Here is a 17,135-nt window from a genome sequence, read left to right as displayed (position 1 = left end):
AGATTATGCTGAACAGGCCGCTGTGCAATTTTTTTCATAGATAGTGGCAGGCTGCCTGTCTCAAAATAAACAGCTAAGCAGGGATTCATCCAGGTGGCCTGAACTTTGTTAACAGGATCACAATAAATGTATTGTGTAACTCCCTAGAACAGTGTTTCTCAACCTTGACAATTTTAAGGCATGTGGACTTCAACTCCCAGAATTCCACAGCCAGCAATGCTGGCTGTGGAATTCTGGGAGTTGAAGTCCACATGCCTTAAAATTGTCAAGGTTGAGAAACACTGCCCTAGAAAATCTGCAGTGTACCAGGACATGCCCAACTGTTTTGACCATACCTGAGAAACAGGGCCAGCTGTGCTTCTTACAGGAAGGTTTGAAGAGCAAGCTTTGTAGTGATACCTAAATACGTTTTTCTTATAGAACACAAATGCTTCACAAAAATATTTATATTTTTGTTTCATTATCAGAATTACAAAAGAATAGACTGATTTGTAATTACACAATGACACCACTGAATATTTATACCAGATCTTCTAAAACAGATTTCCTGGAGGTTAGGTTATGAGGAAATTTAGACTCTGCTGCAAGCAACTCTTGCCTGGCCTCACCTTCCCTTTCTTCCAAAGGTGGCTTTTGCTACCCTTCTTCCTGGGGGATGTTATATACAGGAACTGATACTAAGCCTGTGCACCTGCTGCAAGCAGCCCTAAAGCACTGTGCCTCTTCTACTTCTTGCAGAAGGCCAGTGTCCTACAATGGAAAGCCAGCACATTTTAGCTGAAGATATTTCTGGAGAACATCCCCTGCAAGCTGGACATGCTCAACTTTGCCATTCTCTCTTCTTCTGATGCTCATTAGATGGCTTTTTCTATGTGCTTTGTGTGCTTATTCATAAAGGGGGAATATCGCATGAGTTCTCTATACATTTCACTAACACTAATCTACTCGGCACTCTCACAGAATAAGTACAGTATCCTCCCTCATTCCAATATCGGGAGAAGTTTTTTATTTATTTAAAAGATTTATATGGCCACCCATCTTGTGCAACTCTGGGCAGCTTACCATAGCCATAAAACCAATAAATAAAACAATCATTAGAAAAACAGAAAACAATTAAAAAATGTATCATAGTTCCCCCCACCCCACCCCCGGAAGCTTCACAACATATTCAGCTATCCTCATTCCATGCCTTCTATCCATATAATCCCAGCGCCTCGGTAAAAAGACAGGTCTTAACAGCCTTCTGAAAAGCTAGAAAGGTAGGGACCTTTGAAATTGCCAGTGGGAAGGTGCTCAACAAGGTAAGGGCAACCCTGGAAAAGGCAGGTTTCCAAAATCCTTCTAGAGGGCAGGATCTGAAGTGTGCTACCTTATCTGATCTAGTGGGATAGGTGCTTAGTTGATAATATGATCTGATGTTTTACCCCAAGTACTCTTGGTGAGAGCCAGTTTAGTGTAGCGATTAATGTACAAAAAATGAGAAATGAAGAAATTATGAGTCATATACAGTAAGTCCCCCAGGCACAGAAGCTGCCTGGATGACATTCAGACCAGCCTTTCTCTTAAAGTCTAATCCACTTCACAGATTTGTCAGTATGGGGAAAATAGGAGAAGGGAGCATTACAGAATTGAATACTGAGTTGTAAAAAATAAAAGCTGGAAATAAATCTAAAAAAAGGAGTTAATCTTTGTTTCATGTATATATTTTATAATAAATAGTTCAAATTTTTCATTGTAAGTGCTAATCTGATGTATAAAATTGCAACAGTTTTATTTCATTTCAGATGTATTATATTTTTCTCTAATTTTCATTGTGTTATATTAGAATAAGTAACTTAAAAGATCATATATTTGAATATCTCTATATCTAAACGAATAAAACTGTTAACAGTTCCTTTCATAACGTACTGTTTTAATACTGCAAGATTCTCAAAATACAGTGAGATCAATAATATTTTCTGGTGCTAATATTCAACTGTATTTAACTGATGAATATTCAGTGACAGATAAGTCAACTCACTGAAATATTATATTTCTCTTGCAAAACAAATAGTGTTGCTGTACATTATGATCCAACTTCAGTCAAGTAAACAAGAAACAATAAGGTGTGAACAAGCAAATTTAAAAAATTAAACTAGCATGAAAAATGAAGTTAAAATATATAAAATAAAGTATAATTTGTACATTTGAATTTGGGAAAAAATGAGATTAAAAAAAACCCCAAGAATGAGTAGATTAATTGGTTTTCCTGATGTAGCTTCATTTTAATCAGATGCTTATTGATCTGTTTTGTATTAACCAGCTTGATGTTATAAATAAAGTAATTTCTCTCAAATTCCACTCTGGTGTGGAATGTTATCTAAAATAAAAGCAATCTTGAAAAGGAACAACTACAGAAGTAAAGCTTGGTGGGAGGACTCAGAAACTTTCCCTTTACATGAAATCATTAAACAGTATTCCTATTTCTTTATACTCAAATGGGACAGATCTGCATTTATAGAAACTAAAATTTATTTAATTTTATATTGTTAGCAGGATTATTGACCAATCATTTATTTCCTTTTTGACATATTAACAATTGCAATTTGAAAAAAGCTAAAGGATTTCTGGTGGACAAACTTGTAATATTTGGGGTCATGTATAACATCGGGGTCTCAGAATATGCATCTTTGATTTAGAATAGGGATGGGCAATTTTCCCAATGGGCCACATGAGAAACTGGGACTGTTGTGGTGCGCCGGGCTGTGAAGATCCATAGACACACACGCCCGTACATACGTGTTTTTTTAAAAAAAAAAAAAAAACAGTTGCCTCAAAACAAAAGCAATGCAGTTGTACTACATGCAAGGCACACTTTTATTGACCTCACACAGGCCTGATAGGGACAGCCAAAAGGACAGATGTGGCGGGGGGGGGGGCATAAAATGCTGATTTGGTCTAATTTAGAATATAAAATGAAGTTTTCCAAGTTACTTATGTCTCTAATTTTCAGACTCAAATAAACAAAGTAAAAAATCCAGATTGGAGACATTCAGGAATAAAAAGACAAAAAAAATATTTATTAGGATATCATAAATCATTAGGAAATGTTAGGAAAAATATACCTTCATTATAAACCTTCATGTTTCCTTTATACTAGGATATTTGCAAAAGCTTTGGTTTTTACAATAAGAACATCTAAGCAGTTTATTAAAAGTTTAGTTGTACCACAGAATTGAGTGGCTCTATTCTTTCTGTTAATGGTTACTGCTTCATTCATTACTAAGTACCAGTAAAGAAATACAAGTTGGATTATAAACCTGCATTTCCAGAATAACACAGAGAAAATTATAAATATAGTCTCATCATTTCCAACTCTGTATCTGATCTAAGGAATAAAGAACCTTTTAAATTCTTCTTTGTTACCTGCCCAAGATTCATTTTAGATTAATCTTTTATTTTGGTTTATTTCTAAAGGACATCCATTACTTTGCACTAGATAAGGGTGAATTGGCACTAGCTGCAGTGGCAAAGAAAAAAGCTAACAACATTGACACAGAATCAATAACTACTGGAGTTGGTAAGAATGAACACTGTTTTTAAAAATGGCTTTTTGTTTAAATCAATACTTGTTCTTGTATCACTGTCATGTTATGCTTGTAGTAAGGATATAGACTAATTGGAATTTTTTTTTGGTTGGAAGAACAGTGTTGGCATCTTTATGAAGAAAGAAAAGCATACAGAAACAGCTTTTAGTGACAATGGCAGCATTTTAGAAGTCCTCAAAGGCATAAGACTTCTTGACAAAATAAAACAAAGATAACAAATTATACTATATTGACTATTGAAAACAAAAATCTAGATCTTGACATTTATATTGACAGTTATGCATTATATTCAAAGGAATATCCTCAAATGGTTTTTAGAGACATTTCCTTTAATAAATCAAATCTATCACCATCTTATTTGCAGATTTTATTCAAAAATATATATGTCAGTTCATACATCAACATCTTTCAAAAGTTCAAAGTTTGCAAAATTGGCCCTATCTACAATTGTATGAATAGTTATCAATGTTCTTAATGTATTTAATTTTGGTACAGATTGATACATCCAAAATATCTCCATTTCTTGAGATGTATTATTGATGCATATGTAAGCAAATGTTTATGTATATCAAAAATATAAAGAAAGTCCTGGCTTCAGGAATATAATTTTGCTTTGCTTTTCAGTCTTGTATTTTTGAAAACATGTGTGAATGCTCTATTGTTAAATGCAACAGATTAAAATACCTTATATTATATATTTTATTACATAAAATTAAAGAAGACAAATTTATTTGGGGCAAACATTGCATTCTCAGGGTAAATATGTTATTTTGATCATAGCAAATTTGTTTGGGAAAAATGTTAGACTTTGTGACCATTTGATTATGACATCAGAGAATTATCACTGGTCATTTTGCATTTGTTTGCCAATGCACATGTTTCTATACTAAAATATACATGATAACAGCTACCTTTCATTCTTAATATTTTCTGTGTTATTCCATTCACTTTCATAACCAAATAATCCTTGATCTGTACCCCATTCTTTAATAAGTGATTTGTCTCTCTTAAAACTTAAAACAGAAATAGTTTCTTCTTATGCAGTTCTCTGTGTCCATTGTAATAATCAGACTGGCTTATGTAGTTTGAACAGACTAAAGTAAGACAGTAAAACATTAGTTGTAATGTGGTAAAGAAAATTAAACCCTGAGTTTGTAATGTGACCTACTTATAAGAATGTTGTTTGCCAAATATAATATATAAGTTAATGAGCAACTATTTCCTGCCCAGTGAAAATTAAGAGTGGGTTTAGCAACTCAGGCAATGGAACATTTGCTTGTTTCATTTGAGATTTGTTGAAGGCAAAAACTAACTATCTTTTGCCTATTGCCTGGGGACAAATAAATATTGTTGAGTTTAATTAGATAAAAGCTTTTTAAGAGGCCAAAGTCTCAAAGGGCTTTTTATGTTTGAAATCCCATGTGAATGTATTTATAGCATTATAAGATCAAAATAGCACTTTTAGTTCTAAAAAGGTATTAAGTCCTGCTCCTTGTTCACCCCAGCTTCTATTCAAAGTGGAGACAGGTAATATGGACTATTGCTATAGAATTTTACATGAACTTTGTATATAATCATGTGATAATCTTCACCCTCACAATAATCTAGGAAAGGAGAATGTGCCTCCTATTTCATATAGACAGAACTGGAGCAATTTTCTCATTATTTTGTTGAAAAAATGATTTTTTTTTTCCAATATTCCAACTGCTTGTTGCTCCAGGGGTGTCTGGAGTTTAGGTCTCTGACATCACAGGTATAACTTTTTAGTATAACTGTATCCTCTCGTTAATAGCTGCCCTATTCCAATGCAACCATGTGTATTTAGAATTCTCATTGATTTTCAGAAAGTTAACCCTAACCCAATAAAGTCTACATGAAACTGTAATTTAAAAAAAACCCACTTGATCTTAGCAAAAATATCAATCTACTACCAACCCAATATATTACAGACATGGACCAATATAAATAGCTGTCTGCCATTGATTTTATATTTATTATTCAAAACATTAATATTTAAATTGTGGCCAGCCATCCCAGCACCATAGTGCAAAGTTTGAGCTGTTGCCATCTTCCTGGCCTCCAGTCACCTGCTATCCTGCTGGTCTGGGCTCCACTCACCCTGCTGACCCTGTCACTCTGCACTCACTGGTCCTGCCAGCCCCAACTGGCTTTTACTGGCTTACTTCCACGATGCTTCTGAAAGCCTTCAGAAAGCTCCTGAGGCCTTCCAAAGCATAATGACAATGGCCTGCTTGATTTAGAGCAGGGGTCCCCAATCTCCAGTCCTTGGACCAGTACTGGGCTGTGGCATGCCAGCAACCGGTCCACATAAACAAGCAAAGCCCCATCCATGGGATACAGGCAGCACACAAAACCATGCACTCTCTGGTCCGCGGAAAAACCTCTCTCCACAGAACCGGTCTCTGGTGCCCAAAAGGTTGGGGACCTCTGATTTAGAGAACAATGCAAGTAGCCTTGGGAAGAAGGCCTGGCATAGCCAGCAGTTGCCTCTCCTACAACCAAGCTGGCTACATTTATCAGCAGTGGGAGGAAGACAGCAAGTGTCACCTGGCCTCTGGCAGAGCAGCAGGGCTGACAGGGCAGTAGGGCAAGCAGAGCACAGGGCAGCAAGTCAAGCAGAAGAGTGTAAGGCATCCAAAAGGGCAATTGGGGGTAGTTGAAGACAAGGCAGTTCCTTAACTTACTGGGTTCAGTGCTGGAAAGGATTGTATCAGAGTGGGTCCTAGCCTAACAACTACCATAATTCAGTTAGCAATGGCAACAAAGAGTTCTGGAATTGCTTCTAGCAATGCAGTTCTATTTCTAGCAGGTGATGAGCTACACCTCAGAGGAAATGGGATAAATATCTTGGGAAACCAACTGGTTGAACTTATCCAAAGTGCTTTAAACTAAAACTGGAGGGGGAGGGAGATGAATTTTTGAAAGCTTAAATCCAAGTACAAATCTCAGGGCAATTAACCAAATAGTAAGAAAGAAGGGGAACTCAGATACAAAACAGGAGGTGTAAAACCCGAACACAGAATTAGTCAAAAAGGACTCAGATGCCTATACACTAATGTTCAAAGTATGAGGAACAAACAGAGTGAATTTGAAATCCTAATACATGAGGGCAGATATGACATCACTGCCACTACCAAAACTTGGTGGGATGAAACCCATGACTGGAACATACAGCTGCTAGAGGGATTCAAACTGTTCAAAACAGAACTAATAAAAGAGGTGGAGTTACACTCTATGTAAGAAATAATTACACCTCCATAGAAATACAACAAAACAATGATAAAAATGTGTGTATTTTAACCCAAATACAAGTCCAAATAGGCAAGAAAATGGAAAGAGAACCTATCCACTCTAGACAAGTTCAAATCACCAGGACCAAATGGACTGCATCCCAGAATTCTGAAGAAGCTGGCAGATGTGATCTCAGAACCACTGAACCATATTTTTCAAAAATTCTGGAGCACCAGAGTACTACCAGAGAACTGGAAAAGAGCTTAAAGCCCAAAACACAGTAAAGGCAATTAAAGCAGAAAAGTCCATTTTAATATTTCCCACGTTCATAACATATGAAATATTTGATAATTGGCCTCAAGAGAAATTATGGTTGAAATCATCTAATAATCAAATTCCAATTTCAGTAGAATCTATATTCTACTAAAACTACATTTCTTGTGATACACTGCACTCACCGTTGAAACTGCTATATGTTATTACAGTATTAGATTCGTGATTCATTTAATTTCTGCCTAATTAATTAAAAGAATAGGAATTTATGAAAAATAGAATGCCTTGTCTAGGATGAGAGGCAACTAAGAAAGTTCTCCAACAGACTTGCTCCAGCCAGAATCTAAGCTGGCAGTCTTAATTGATCCCCAAAGGAAATGTAGTTGTGTTAGAACATTAGAATTTGAATAAAGAATTTGTAGTAAGATTTTAAAGAATTTTGACTGTATTGCTTCTACGTTAGTAGATTCGTGGTAAATACATAACAGAGCACCAAGCAGCATCAAACCCAGAACTTTAGCTATAAATAGTTAATAACTGCTGGGACATAATTATTAGCAAATTGGCCTGCAGTTTAGCAATAGCAAGGGATGCTTTGGTTTATACTAAAAGCTCTTTTGTTTGGGTAGACCAGCAGGCAAAAGATTGAGAATAGGCACTTAAGTATTTAAAGGATTTTACCTGGGCAATGAATTTGTTCATCTAATTGGGGCCTGAAATTGGTAGTTTCTAAAGAATACCAATACTTTGGTTTTAGAGGAATTTTCTTTTAGTAATAGAGCTTTAAGGCATCTTCAGAGACCAACTTGGGTTACAAACAGTATGGCTGCATTGTTAGCATAAAGGAGAAAAGAGATGGGGCAATGGGCAAAAGAGGAGAATGGAATTCTGCCTTAGCAAACATCTCAATATTGTTAATGTAAAAGTGATGAAACTTGTAGTTATTACCAAGGAGAGATAATAACATTAAACTCTTAGCAAAACTAATACAAATTTAAATGACCTTAATACAGGTCATTTAAAATGCCATAATTAATAAAAGCTTGTGAAGATGAACAAGTTACTCATAAATACATTACTGCATTTTGAAGCCGATGTAGTAAATGTCAGTGTGTTTCCCAAGGCCAGCTTCCAATAAATTGCAATAGGTGGCAGCAAGATTAATTTATTTTAACCTTCAAATCAATTGCATTCACCCCAAAGGGATTCGTGTTGTGACAAGATTCCCAATAAATGATGCATAGTTCAAAGAGAAATTCCAAAGCCCTCTCTTTTTATAAAGAAACATTGTCTTTAATTGTTGGCTGCTTTGCAGTTTTGTAACATAAGAAACGTTTTCTATTATAACTTGTATACCTTCATTATTATTAAAGTCCTTCCAGGATTTAATCAGTGGCCCAATACCTAACATGAACTTTTGATTTTTTTTAAATTTTTTTAAAATGATTCACTTGAAAAAAGTTTTCAAGTTAAAGTTTAATTTATGGTTATATGTATGGAACTATAAAGTATCCTACATTAACTAAAAATCTAAAATATGTCATGTTACCTTTGTGAAATAAAACAAAATCAATTTTTAATCACATTTTAATATGATAAAATGTATTTTTAATCAAATTAAGTCATTATTGGGCAAAACAAAATAAACGATCTTTAGTATAGAATAGAATTACAGTAGACTAATGTGTAAACAATTGTATTACCATATTGTGTTTTATATACCATTACAGTAATCTCAGATTATATTAATAGTTGTACCACATTGTCTTCTGTGATTTTATGATTTAGTACAGCTGCACCAATTATCTTCTATATGACGCACAGATTATTTGTGCATGTATATGTGTGACGAGAGAGAGAGCAATCTATACCATCATATTAAAATTATGGACGCAAGAAATGGAAAACTGATGCACATTAATTATTTCTCTCTGGACTGGAGCCCAGCCATAGATTAACCTGAAATAAGATAAAATGTTATTATCTTAACATATATGTGCTATTTGTTACATAAAATGGTGATTTAGAGCAATTCTGTATAAAGATAAGGCAACTGTGCTCTTATTGTAGTATAGAAATATCTAACAATATTTCCATCTTTATTCAATGCAAAGATCTACAAACATTGAACTGTTTCAGAAATCAAAGCATAATAATGTGGCAACATCTGATGATGTGTTATTTAATAGAACAGTGTTGAAATGTTCATAAAACTGTAACCATGTTACTTAGAATAGCCACATCATAGAGCCATAATAGCTACATCATAGAGCTATTATAAAATATATTTTATAAAGCCACTCTGAGATTTACTTCTGTTTTAAATTTTTATACAGATATTATCTTCAGTATTTTATAGTTTTTAAACAGTGAACTACAGTCACTGCTTTATGTGGAAGCTGAGCAATAGCTCATGTTTTTTCTTGGTTTGATTAAAGGACATGGCCACAATAACTGAGACCACTTCTGTTTGCTTTTCCAATGTCATGCTATCTATTTTGATCTATATATTCCACTGCAAATGATTGACACTTCTAATATATATGTGTACATTAAAGGCAACTGGTTTTCCTAGCCTGTCCTTATTGAAATTTACATGATAAACATCATTTTCCCCTTGTATCATAACCCTTCCAATCAGTGTTAAATATTTAACATATGTGGTAGACTTTTCAGCTTTATACTAAGTCTTTGTATTGGTTGAAATGATTCATTATCAATCTGTATAATTTGCTCTCTGTGTACTGGAATAACACCCCTGAAACAAACATCATCAAATCATACTGAATCGGCTTGCAATATTCAGTAAAAATGAGGAACAGGAAAGGAGATGAACTGTATTTTAAGAAAAAAGTATTATGGTAGCATCCATAAATCCAGTATTTCAGCATTGTGTCTTCAATAATCGGTATAGTTTCCTTATTTAATACAAACAATGAACCATGAAGATACAGGGCACCAATAATATGATCGGCCACATGTATCAAGTACAAGGTGATGCTATCAGGAATCATCTTAGTGATGATATGTCATTGTCACTGCTGGCTACAATGAATAAGTAAACAAAGTGCCTTTCCTTAAGAATAAATCAACTCAGTATAACAAAAAAAAATCTTTATTTTCTTATTGATCCTAACCTTTGTAGTAATTTTAAATATAAATATTTACTATAAATATAAATAGGCATAGGTATATAGAGATATGGATTGGTTTATTCCTAATCATTAAGTTTGTGCATAAATATTGTTTACTATTATATTAGAAATGGGACTTTTCTACCAGCAGATGGATAAGGAATTTCAGCCAGAAATTATCTGATCCTAGGATTGTCACTTCTGAGTGCATTCATTTAGATAGTAGTTGGCAAAAACACATTCTTGTTAGCAGTTGGTATGCACACTGAGTTTATAACCTTTCTTCTGTTTATTCTGCAAGATGTAATATGATGTGACAGGGTGTAACACATCACAGATGTGTCAGCTAAGGAATTTCAAGAGGAATCATTTTTTCTAAACTTGAAAATAGGTGTTTTAACCAAATAGTGTTTCCAGAAAATTCATAGATATGGGAAGATATTACAGCAAAATTTTAAAACACTATAATAAAAAAATGTTAATATGTGTAATCTACTCACTCAAATTCTCTCGTATCCAGACTTTATGAAAATAGCTAATTAGTTTTGCAAATAGGCTGACTAAAAGTATTCTAAAGTGTGACCCAAAGTACAAATGCTGAACTATCAACACAGTGCACAGAAATTTCTGAATACAAATCCTTCTGCCTAAATCCAGTACATATTATTTAATTAGATTATTAATTTGGAGGAGAGGCTTTGCTAAAGAGGATAGGTGGACTTGAACAGGAAAATATACCTTTTGAGCAACTCCAATAGTTAACACTAGTTTTGTACTTCTATCTAATTTACAAGGAAAAAGATTTGTTTTACAAATTCTAAAGACCAATCGATTGGAAATTAAGATTGATAAAATCTACACTGCAACTAAAAACATAGCATTAAGATTAAATTATTATTTAATATTAAAAGTCAGTCAAACATAGTTCTTGAATGACAATATAAAGGACATGGAAGTATATTAATTATGCCATAACTAATCAGAGCCATTGACTGTCAGCATCCCCAGAATGGCAATAAATGCAACAGCTGGTTGGAATAAGTGAACAAATATCATCATCAAAAAAGAAGTCCCCCATAAGACCACTAAATTTAGTATATAAAATCTAATGGCTTTGCTGTCTACAGACAAGTACAGAATTCAGTGCCATTAGAAGAAAAACATTTTTACTACTGAAAACAGTTTTATACTTAACTATATGGTGAGTTTTTGTTGGCTTCTGTAGTTTAGCACTCAAACCTTAAATGGCCTAAATCTAGCATAGCGTGCTACCTTTTATGCCATTATATTTTCAACTATTTTTTTTATGGATTAGGAGGGGGCTGTGGCTTGGCTGAAGTAGGGAGGGAAGATAATTCAAATAATACTATAATATAGATCATAGCAAACCTAACAGATCACTTAATTTGGAGGAGCTCAAATGATTGTGCTTTTTCAAATATTTTAGCATATTTCCAGAGCCAGTTTGGTCTAGTAATTACGGCACCAGGCTAGAATCCAGGAGATGGTGAGTTCTCATCCCGCCTTAGCCATGAAAGCCAACTGGTAGACAAGAGATAGGCATAAATGCTGAAAAACCAGTACTTGTATCTGCTTTAATAAATTTAGTAGCCACACCCTTCTTGTAAATTATAAACTGTCAATCATGGTTATAAAGAGATGTTTAAAGCAAGTTGGGTTCTGATATCTAAACCACTTTCATGTCTATGGCCTTAAAAGCACATTTAAGTATTTGTATTGTCTTCCCTGACGAAGCATATTTTCAACTAGCACTAAAAGGCAAGTCTAGGCTTTTTAAACATACACATCATCCAGTAATGGTTAGACAATACTATCTGAGCAATACAAAACATGGATACTATGTGCCAAATCACATCTTCCACTTCCAAAAATTATCCATTTATTCTTCTGTAATAAATATAATGCTATGTTTTATAAAACCACCACCAATTGCAAATCAGAAAAAAAGCATTAAAGAATTTTCTCTCATGAATAAACAGTAACATAGGACATATATGCACTGCCAATTTGTTCCCTTACAAGTGTGAACCACCAACTGTTTATGGAGAGCATAAACACATGGTGTTGTCTCCTACTTACTTTCAACTTACTGCAACCTGTTTTCCTGTTATGGGATGAAAGTAGTGTTTTCTGGCTTGTGCAGAGTCAAGCCTTGGAGTCTAGTTTGCCAGTGCTTTACTGTTTTTTTACGCCAATGTCTGCAGGTTAATTGGTAAATGTGTACAGTAGAAGGGACATCTCCACACTTAGTTCATTGGCTATGTCTTTATAGCTAATATGTCAGACCTGACTCGACTCCATAGTTGCCTGCACCTGCTTTCGCTTGCAGCTTTGCCATACAGTGACTGCAGGAGGGTGGTAAATTCCTGGGGGGGGGGACTATGAATGCAAGTGAACCTTCTGTTGCCGAGGAGACATTATCTGCCAAGGCCAAGTCATGAAGAATGTTTGACTGAAGCAGACAATTTTTCCCAAAGCAAAAGAAATGAACTCAGTTAGTAAACTATGAACTGTGGGTGGCCCAGAGAGGAAGAGGGGAGGTATCTATGTGGGTTTTCGCAGGAAAATCCCAGAACTCTCTTTGTTTCTGCTGAGTCTAGATGCATTTTTCAATTAAGTTACACTCTTGGTCAGTCTAAAGAGCTGGGATTTCTTTTGTTGAGAGTGCCAAATGGGATGGTAACATAATACTTCTGCTGTAGTCACATTTACTAATGGTGTACAAGTGGTAAAGTAGTTGTTGTATGACTGTCATTAAAGCATAGATAATTTGAAATCCAGCAGAAATTGTTTTAATTATTATTTTGATATATGTCTACTAGTGCATCACTGGACTTTATTATGAATTTCTCTTTTGATTTTGTTTGTGTAGAATGACAGTATTAGAACATAGGACCTATTTTTAGTGTTGTTGTTAATTGCGAAGTCGTGTCCGACCCGTCGCGACCCCATGGACAATGTTCCTCCAGGTCTTCTTGTCCTCTACCATCTTCTGGAGTCCATTTAAATTCACACCTACTGCTTCAGTGACTCCATCCAGCCATCTCATTCTCTGTCGTCCCCTTCTTCTATTGCCCTCAATCTTTCCCAGCATTAGGCTCTTCTCCAGTGAATCCTTCCTTCTCATTAGGTGGCCAAAGTACTTGAGTTTCAACTTCAGGATCTGGCCTTCTAAAGAGCAGTCGGGGTTGATCTCTTCTAGGACTGACCGGTTTGAACGCCTTGCAGTCCAAGGGACTCGCAGGAGTCTTCTCCAGCACCATAGTTCAAAGGCCTCAATTCTTTTGCGCTCAGCCTTTCTTATGGTCCAACTTTCACAGCCATACATTGCAACTGGGAAAACCATGGCCTGGACTATACGCACTTTTGTTGGCAGGGTGATGTCTCTGCTTTTTAGAATGCTGTCTAGATTTGCCATAGCTTTCCTCCCCAGGAGCAAGCGTCTTTTAATTTCTTGGCTGCAGTCCCCATCTGAGGTGATCTTGGAGCCCAGAAAAATAAAATCTGTCACTACCTCCATTTCTTCCCCATCTATTTGCCAGGAATTGAGAGGGCCGGATGCCATGATTTTGGTTTTCTTAATGTTGAGTTTCAAGCCAACTTTTGCACTCTCCTTCTTCACCCGCATCAAGAGGCTCTTTAGTTCCTCTTCACTTTCTGCCATTAGAGTGGTATCATCTGCATATCTTAGGTTGTTGATATTTCTCCCGGCAATCTTAATTCCAACTTTTGATTCATCTAGCCCTGCCTTTCTCATGATGTGCTCTGCATATAAGTTAAATAGGCAGGGCGACAGTATACAGCCTTGCCGGACTCCTTTTCCAATTTTGAACCAATCAGTGGTTCCGTGTTCGGTTCTCACTGTTGCTTCTTGACCCGCATATAGGTTTCTCAGGAGACAAATGAGATGGTCTGGTACTCCCATCTCTTTAAGAACTTGCCACAATTTGTTGTGATCCACATAATCAAAGGCTTTTGCATAGTCAATGAAGCAGAAGTAGATGTTTTTCTGGAACTCCCTAGCTTTCTCCATGATCCAGCGTATGTTGGCAATTTGATCTCTAGTTCCTCTGCCTCTTCGAAATCCTGCCTGTACTTCTGGTAGTTCTCGATCCACATACTGCTGGAGTCTAGCTTGTAGGATTTTAAGCATAACTTTACTAGCATGTGAAATGAGTGCAATGGTGCGATAGTTTGAACATTCTTTGGCATTGCCTTTCTTTGGAATTGGAATGTAAACTGACCTTTTCCAATCCTGTGGCCACTGTTGAGTTTTCCAAATTTGCTGGCAAATTGAGTGTAGCACTTTTACTGCATCGTCTTTTAAGATTTTGAATAGCTCAGCTGGAATACTGTCACCTCCACTAGCTTTGTTGTTGCTCAGATTTTCTAAGGCCCATTTCACTTCACATTCTAGGATGTCTGGTTCGAGGTCAGTGACCATCTCATTGTGGTTATCTGGGATGTTAAGCTCATTCTTGTATAGTTCTTCTGTGTAGTTTTGCCATCTCTTCTTAATCTCTTCTGCCTCTGTTAGGTCTCTGCCATTTTGGTCCTTTATCATGCCCATCTTTGCATGAAACATTCCCTTCATATCTCCAATTTTCTTGAAGAGATCTCTGGTCCTCCCTATTCTGTTGTTTTCTTCTATTTCTTTGCACTGTTCATTTAAGAAGGCATTCTTATCTCTTCTAGCTACTCTCTGGAATTCTGCATTCAATTGGGTGTATCTTTCTCTTTCTCCTTTGCCTTTCGCTTCCCTTCTTTCCTCAGCTATTTGCAAAGCTTCCTCAGACAGCCATTTTGCTTTCTTGCATTTCTTTTTCTTTGGGATGGTTTTAGTTGCTACCTCTTGTACAATGTTGCGAACTTCCATCCATAGTTCTTCAGGCACTCTGTCTATCAGATCCAGTTCCTTAAATCTATTTGTCACCTCTACTGTATATTCATCAGGAATATGATTTAGTTCATACCTGAGTGGCCTAGTGCTTTTCCCTACTTTTTTCAATTTAAGCCTAAATTTTGCAACGAGAAGCTCATGATCTGAGCCACAGTCAGCTCCTGGTCTTGTTTTTACTGACTGTATACAGCTTCTCCATCTTTGGCTGCAGAGCACATAGTCAATCTGATTTCTATGTTGACCGTCTGGTGATGTCCATGTGTAGAGCCGTCTCTTGGGTTGTTGGAAAAGAGTGTTTGTTATGACCATCGTATTCTCTTGACAAAATTCTATTAGCCTGTGCCCTGCTTCATTTTGTACTCCAAGGCCAAACTTGCCTGTTATTCCGGTTATCTTTTGGCTTCCTACCTTAGCATTCCAATCCCCCATGATGATAAGGACATCATTTTTTGGTGTTAATTCTATAAGGTGCTGTAGGGCTTCATAGAACCGGTCAATTTCATCCTCTTCAGCACCAGTGGTTGGGGCATAGATTTGGACTACTGTGATATTGAATGGTTTGCCTTGGATTCGAATTGAGATCATTCTGTCATTTTGGGGATTGTATCCCAGTATTGCTTTTCCTATTCTTTTATTGACTATGAAGGCTACTCCATTTCTTCTGAGGGATTCTTGCCCACAGTAGTATACCTGATGGTCATCTGAGTTAAATTCACCCATTCCTGTCCATTTTAGTTCGCTGATTCCTAAGATGTCGATGTTCAGTCTTGTCATCTCTTTTTTGACTACGTCTAGCTTGCCTTGATTCATGGATCTTACATTCCAGGTTCCTATGGAGAAAAAATCTTTACAGCATCGGACTTTCCTTTCACCACCAGATATATCCACAGCTGAGCGTCCTTTCGGCTTTGGCCCAGTCGCTTCATTCTTTCTGGCGCTACTAGTACTAGCCCTCTGCTCTTCCCCAGTAGCATATTGGACACCTTCCGACCTGAGGGGCTCATCTTCCAGCGTCATATCTTTTTTCCTTTTAGTACTGTCCATGGGGTTTTCATGGCAAAGATACTGGAGTGGTTTGCCATTTCCTTCTCCAGTGGATCACATTTTGTCAGAACTCTCTGCTATAACCTGTCCGTCTTGGGTGGCCCTGCACGGCATAGCTTATAGCTTCATTGAGTTACGCAAGCCCCTTCGCCACGACAAGGCAGTAATCCATAAAGGGGGTATTTTTAGTAAAGACGTTCTACTAGCCTCTTGCTCTGATAATCACAGTACTTACTACTTTTTAGTCTGAGAATGTTGGAATTGCACTTAAAATCAGATGGCAGTGAATTCTTTTCCAATGAATTAAATATTTTAGTCAACATTCTTAAAATGTAATTTTCAGCAAAAAGTATCAATTTTTTTTCTTATTCATGCTACATTGATGGATTGCACAATTCTTTTGGTGATAACTATGGATCTTACATAGTCATTTTAACTGTATAAATTGGGATATTTAAATTGATTTTTAAAACTACTTCCTTAAATGTTGGGGGGAAATAGGAAATTAATTGGAACAATCTGTTGACTATCTACTGCCTTACATGGGCTAATTAAAAAGAGGCCCCCCACTACTGAAAACATCCCTCTGATTACATTGACCAAGGACTTCCTGAAAAGAGCCACTGAGGGTGACCTGTATCTCAAGACAAGCACCTATCAGAAGCACTGATATATTACTATTATTTGTACAGAATAATGTTTTGACATATCTTTGAGTTGGACCCAAATAGGGAGTCCCAGCCAGTCCTCTTGAAGGAGCACTGTGGTCACATCATCGTGACATCCAACCTCAATTAGCTATATTGTAGTCTCAACTGAAATACCAGAACCATCTTCAAAGATAGGACTATTGCAGTAATCCAATCATGACATTACCAGAGCATATGTAACAGATACTAAATTATTCAATCCATAACTATAGTC

At 36.2% G+C, this 17,135-nt stretch overlaps 1 protein-coding gene across 9 annotated transcripts in view; it reads left to right on the top strand.

Moving 5' to 3' along the window:
- LOC120307839 (WD repeat containing planar cell polarity effector) overlaps positions 1–17,135 on the top strand; it is a 168,275-nt gene that overhangs the window by 132,936 nt on the left and 18,204 nt on the right. For 7 of the 9 annotated variants that reach the window (XM_039343003.1, XM_039343007.1, XM_039343002.1 and 4 more), the window contains one exon: positions 3,457–3,559. The exons of 1 other annotated variant lie outside the window; for it this stretch is intronic. In XM_039343003.1, the coding sequence (XP_039198937.1) occupies positions 3,457–3,559 (103 nt within the window). Of the gene's footprint in view, positions 1–3,456; positions 3,560–3,682; positions 5,886–17,135 lie in introns of those variants that run through there. One more of the 9 variants, XM_039343010.1, reaches the window with a different exon arrangement.

Source organism: Crotalus tigris, unplaced genomic scaffold (assembly GCF_016545835.1).
Source record: "Crotalus tigris isolate CLP2741 ecotype Arizona unplaced genomic scaffold, ASM1654583v1 scf7180000017831.1706817, whole genome shotgun sequence".
Taxonomy (NCBI): Eukaryota; Metazoa; Chordata; class Lepidosauria; order Squamata; family Viperidae; genus Crotalus; species Crotalus tigris.
This window is presented reverse-complemented; position numbering and strand designations above follow the sequence as displayed.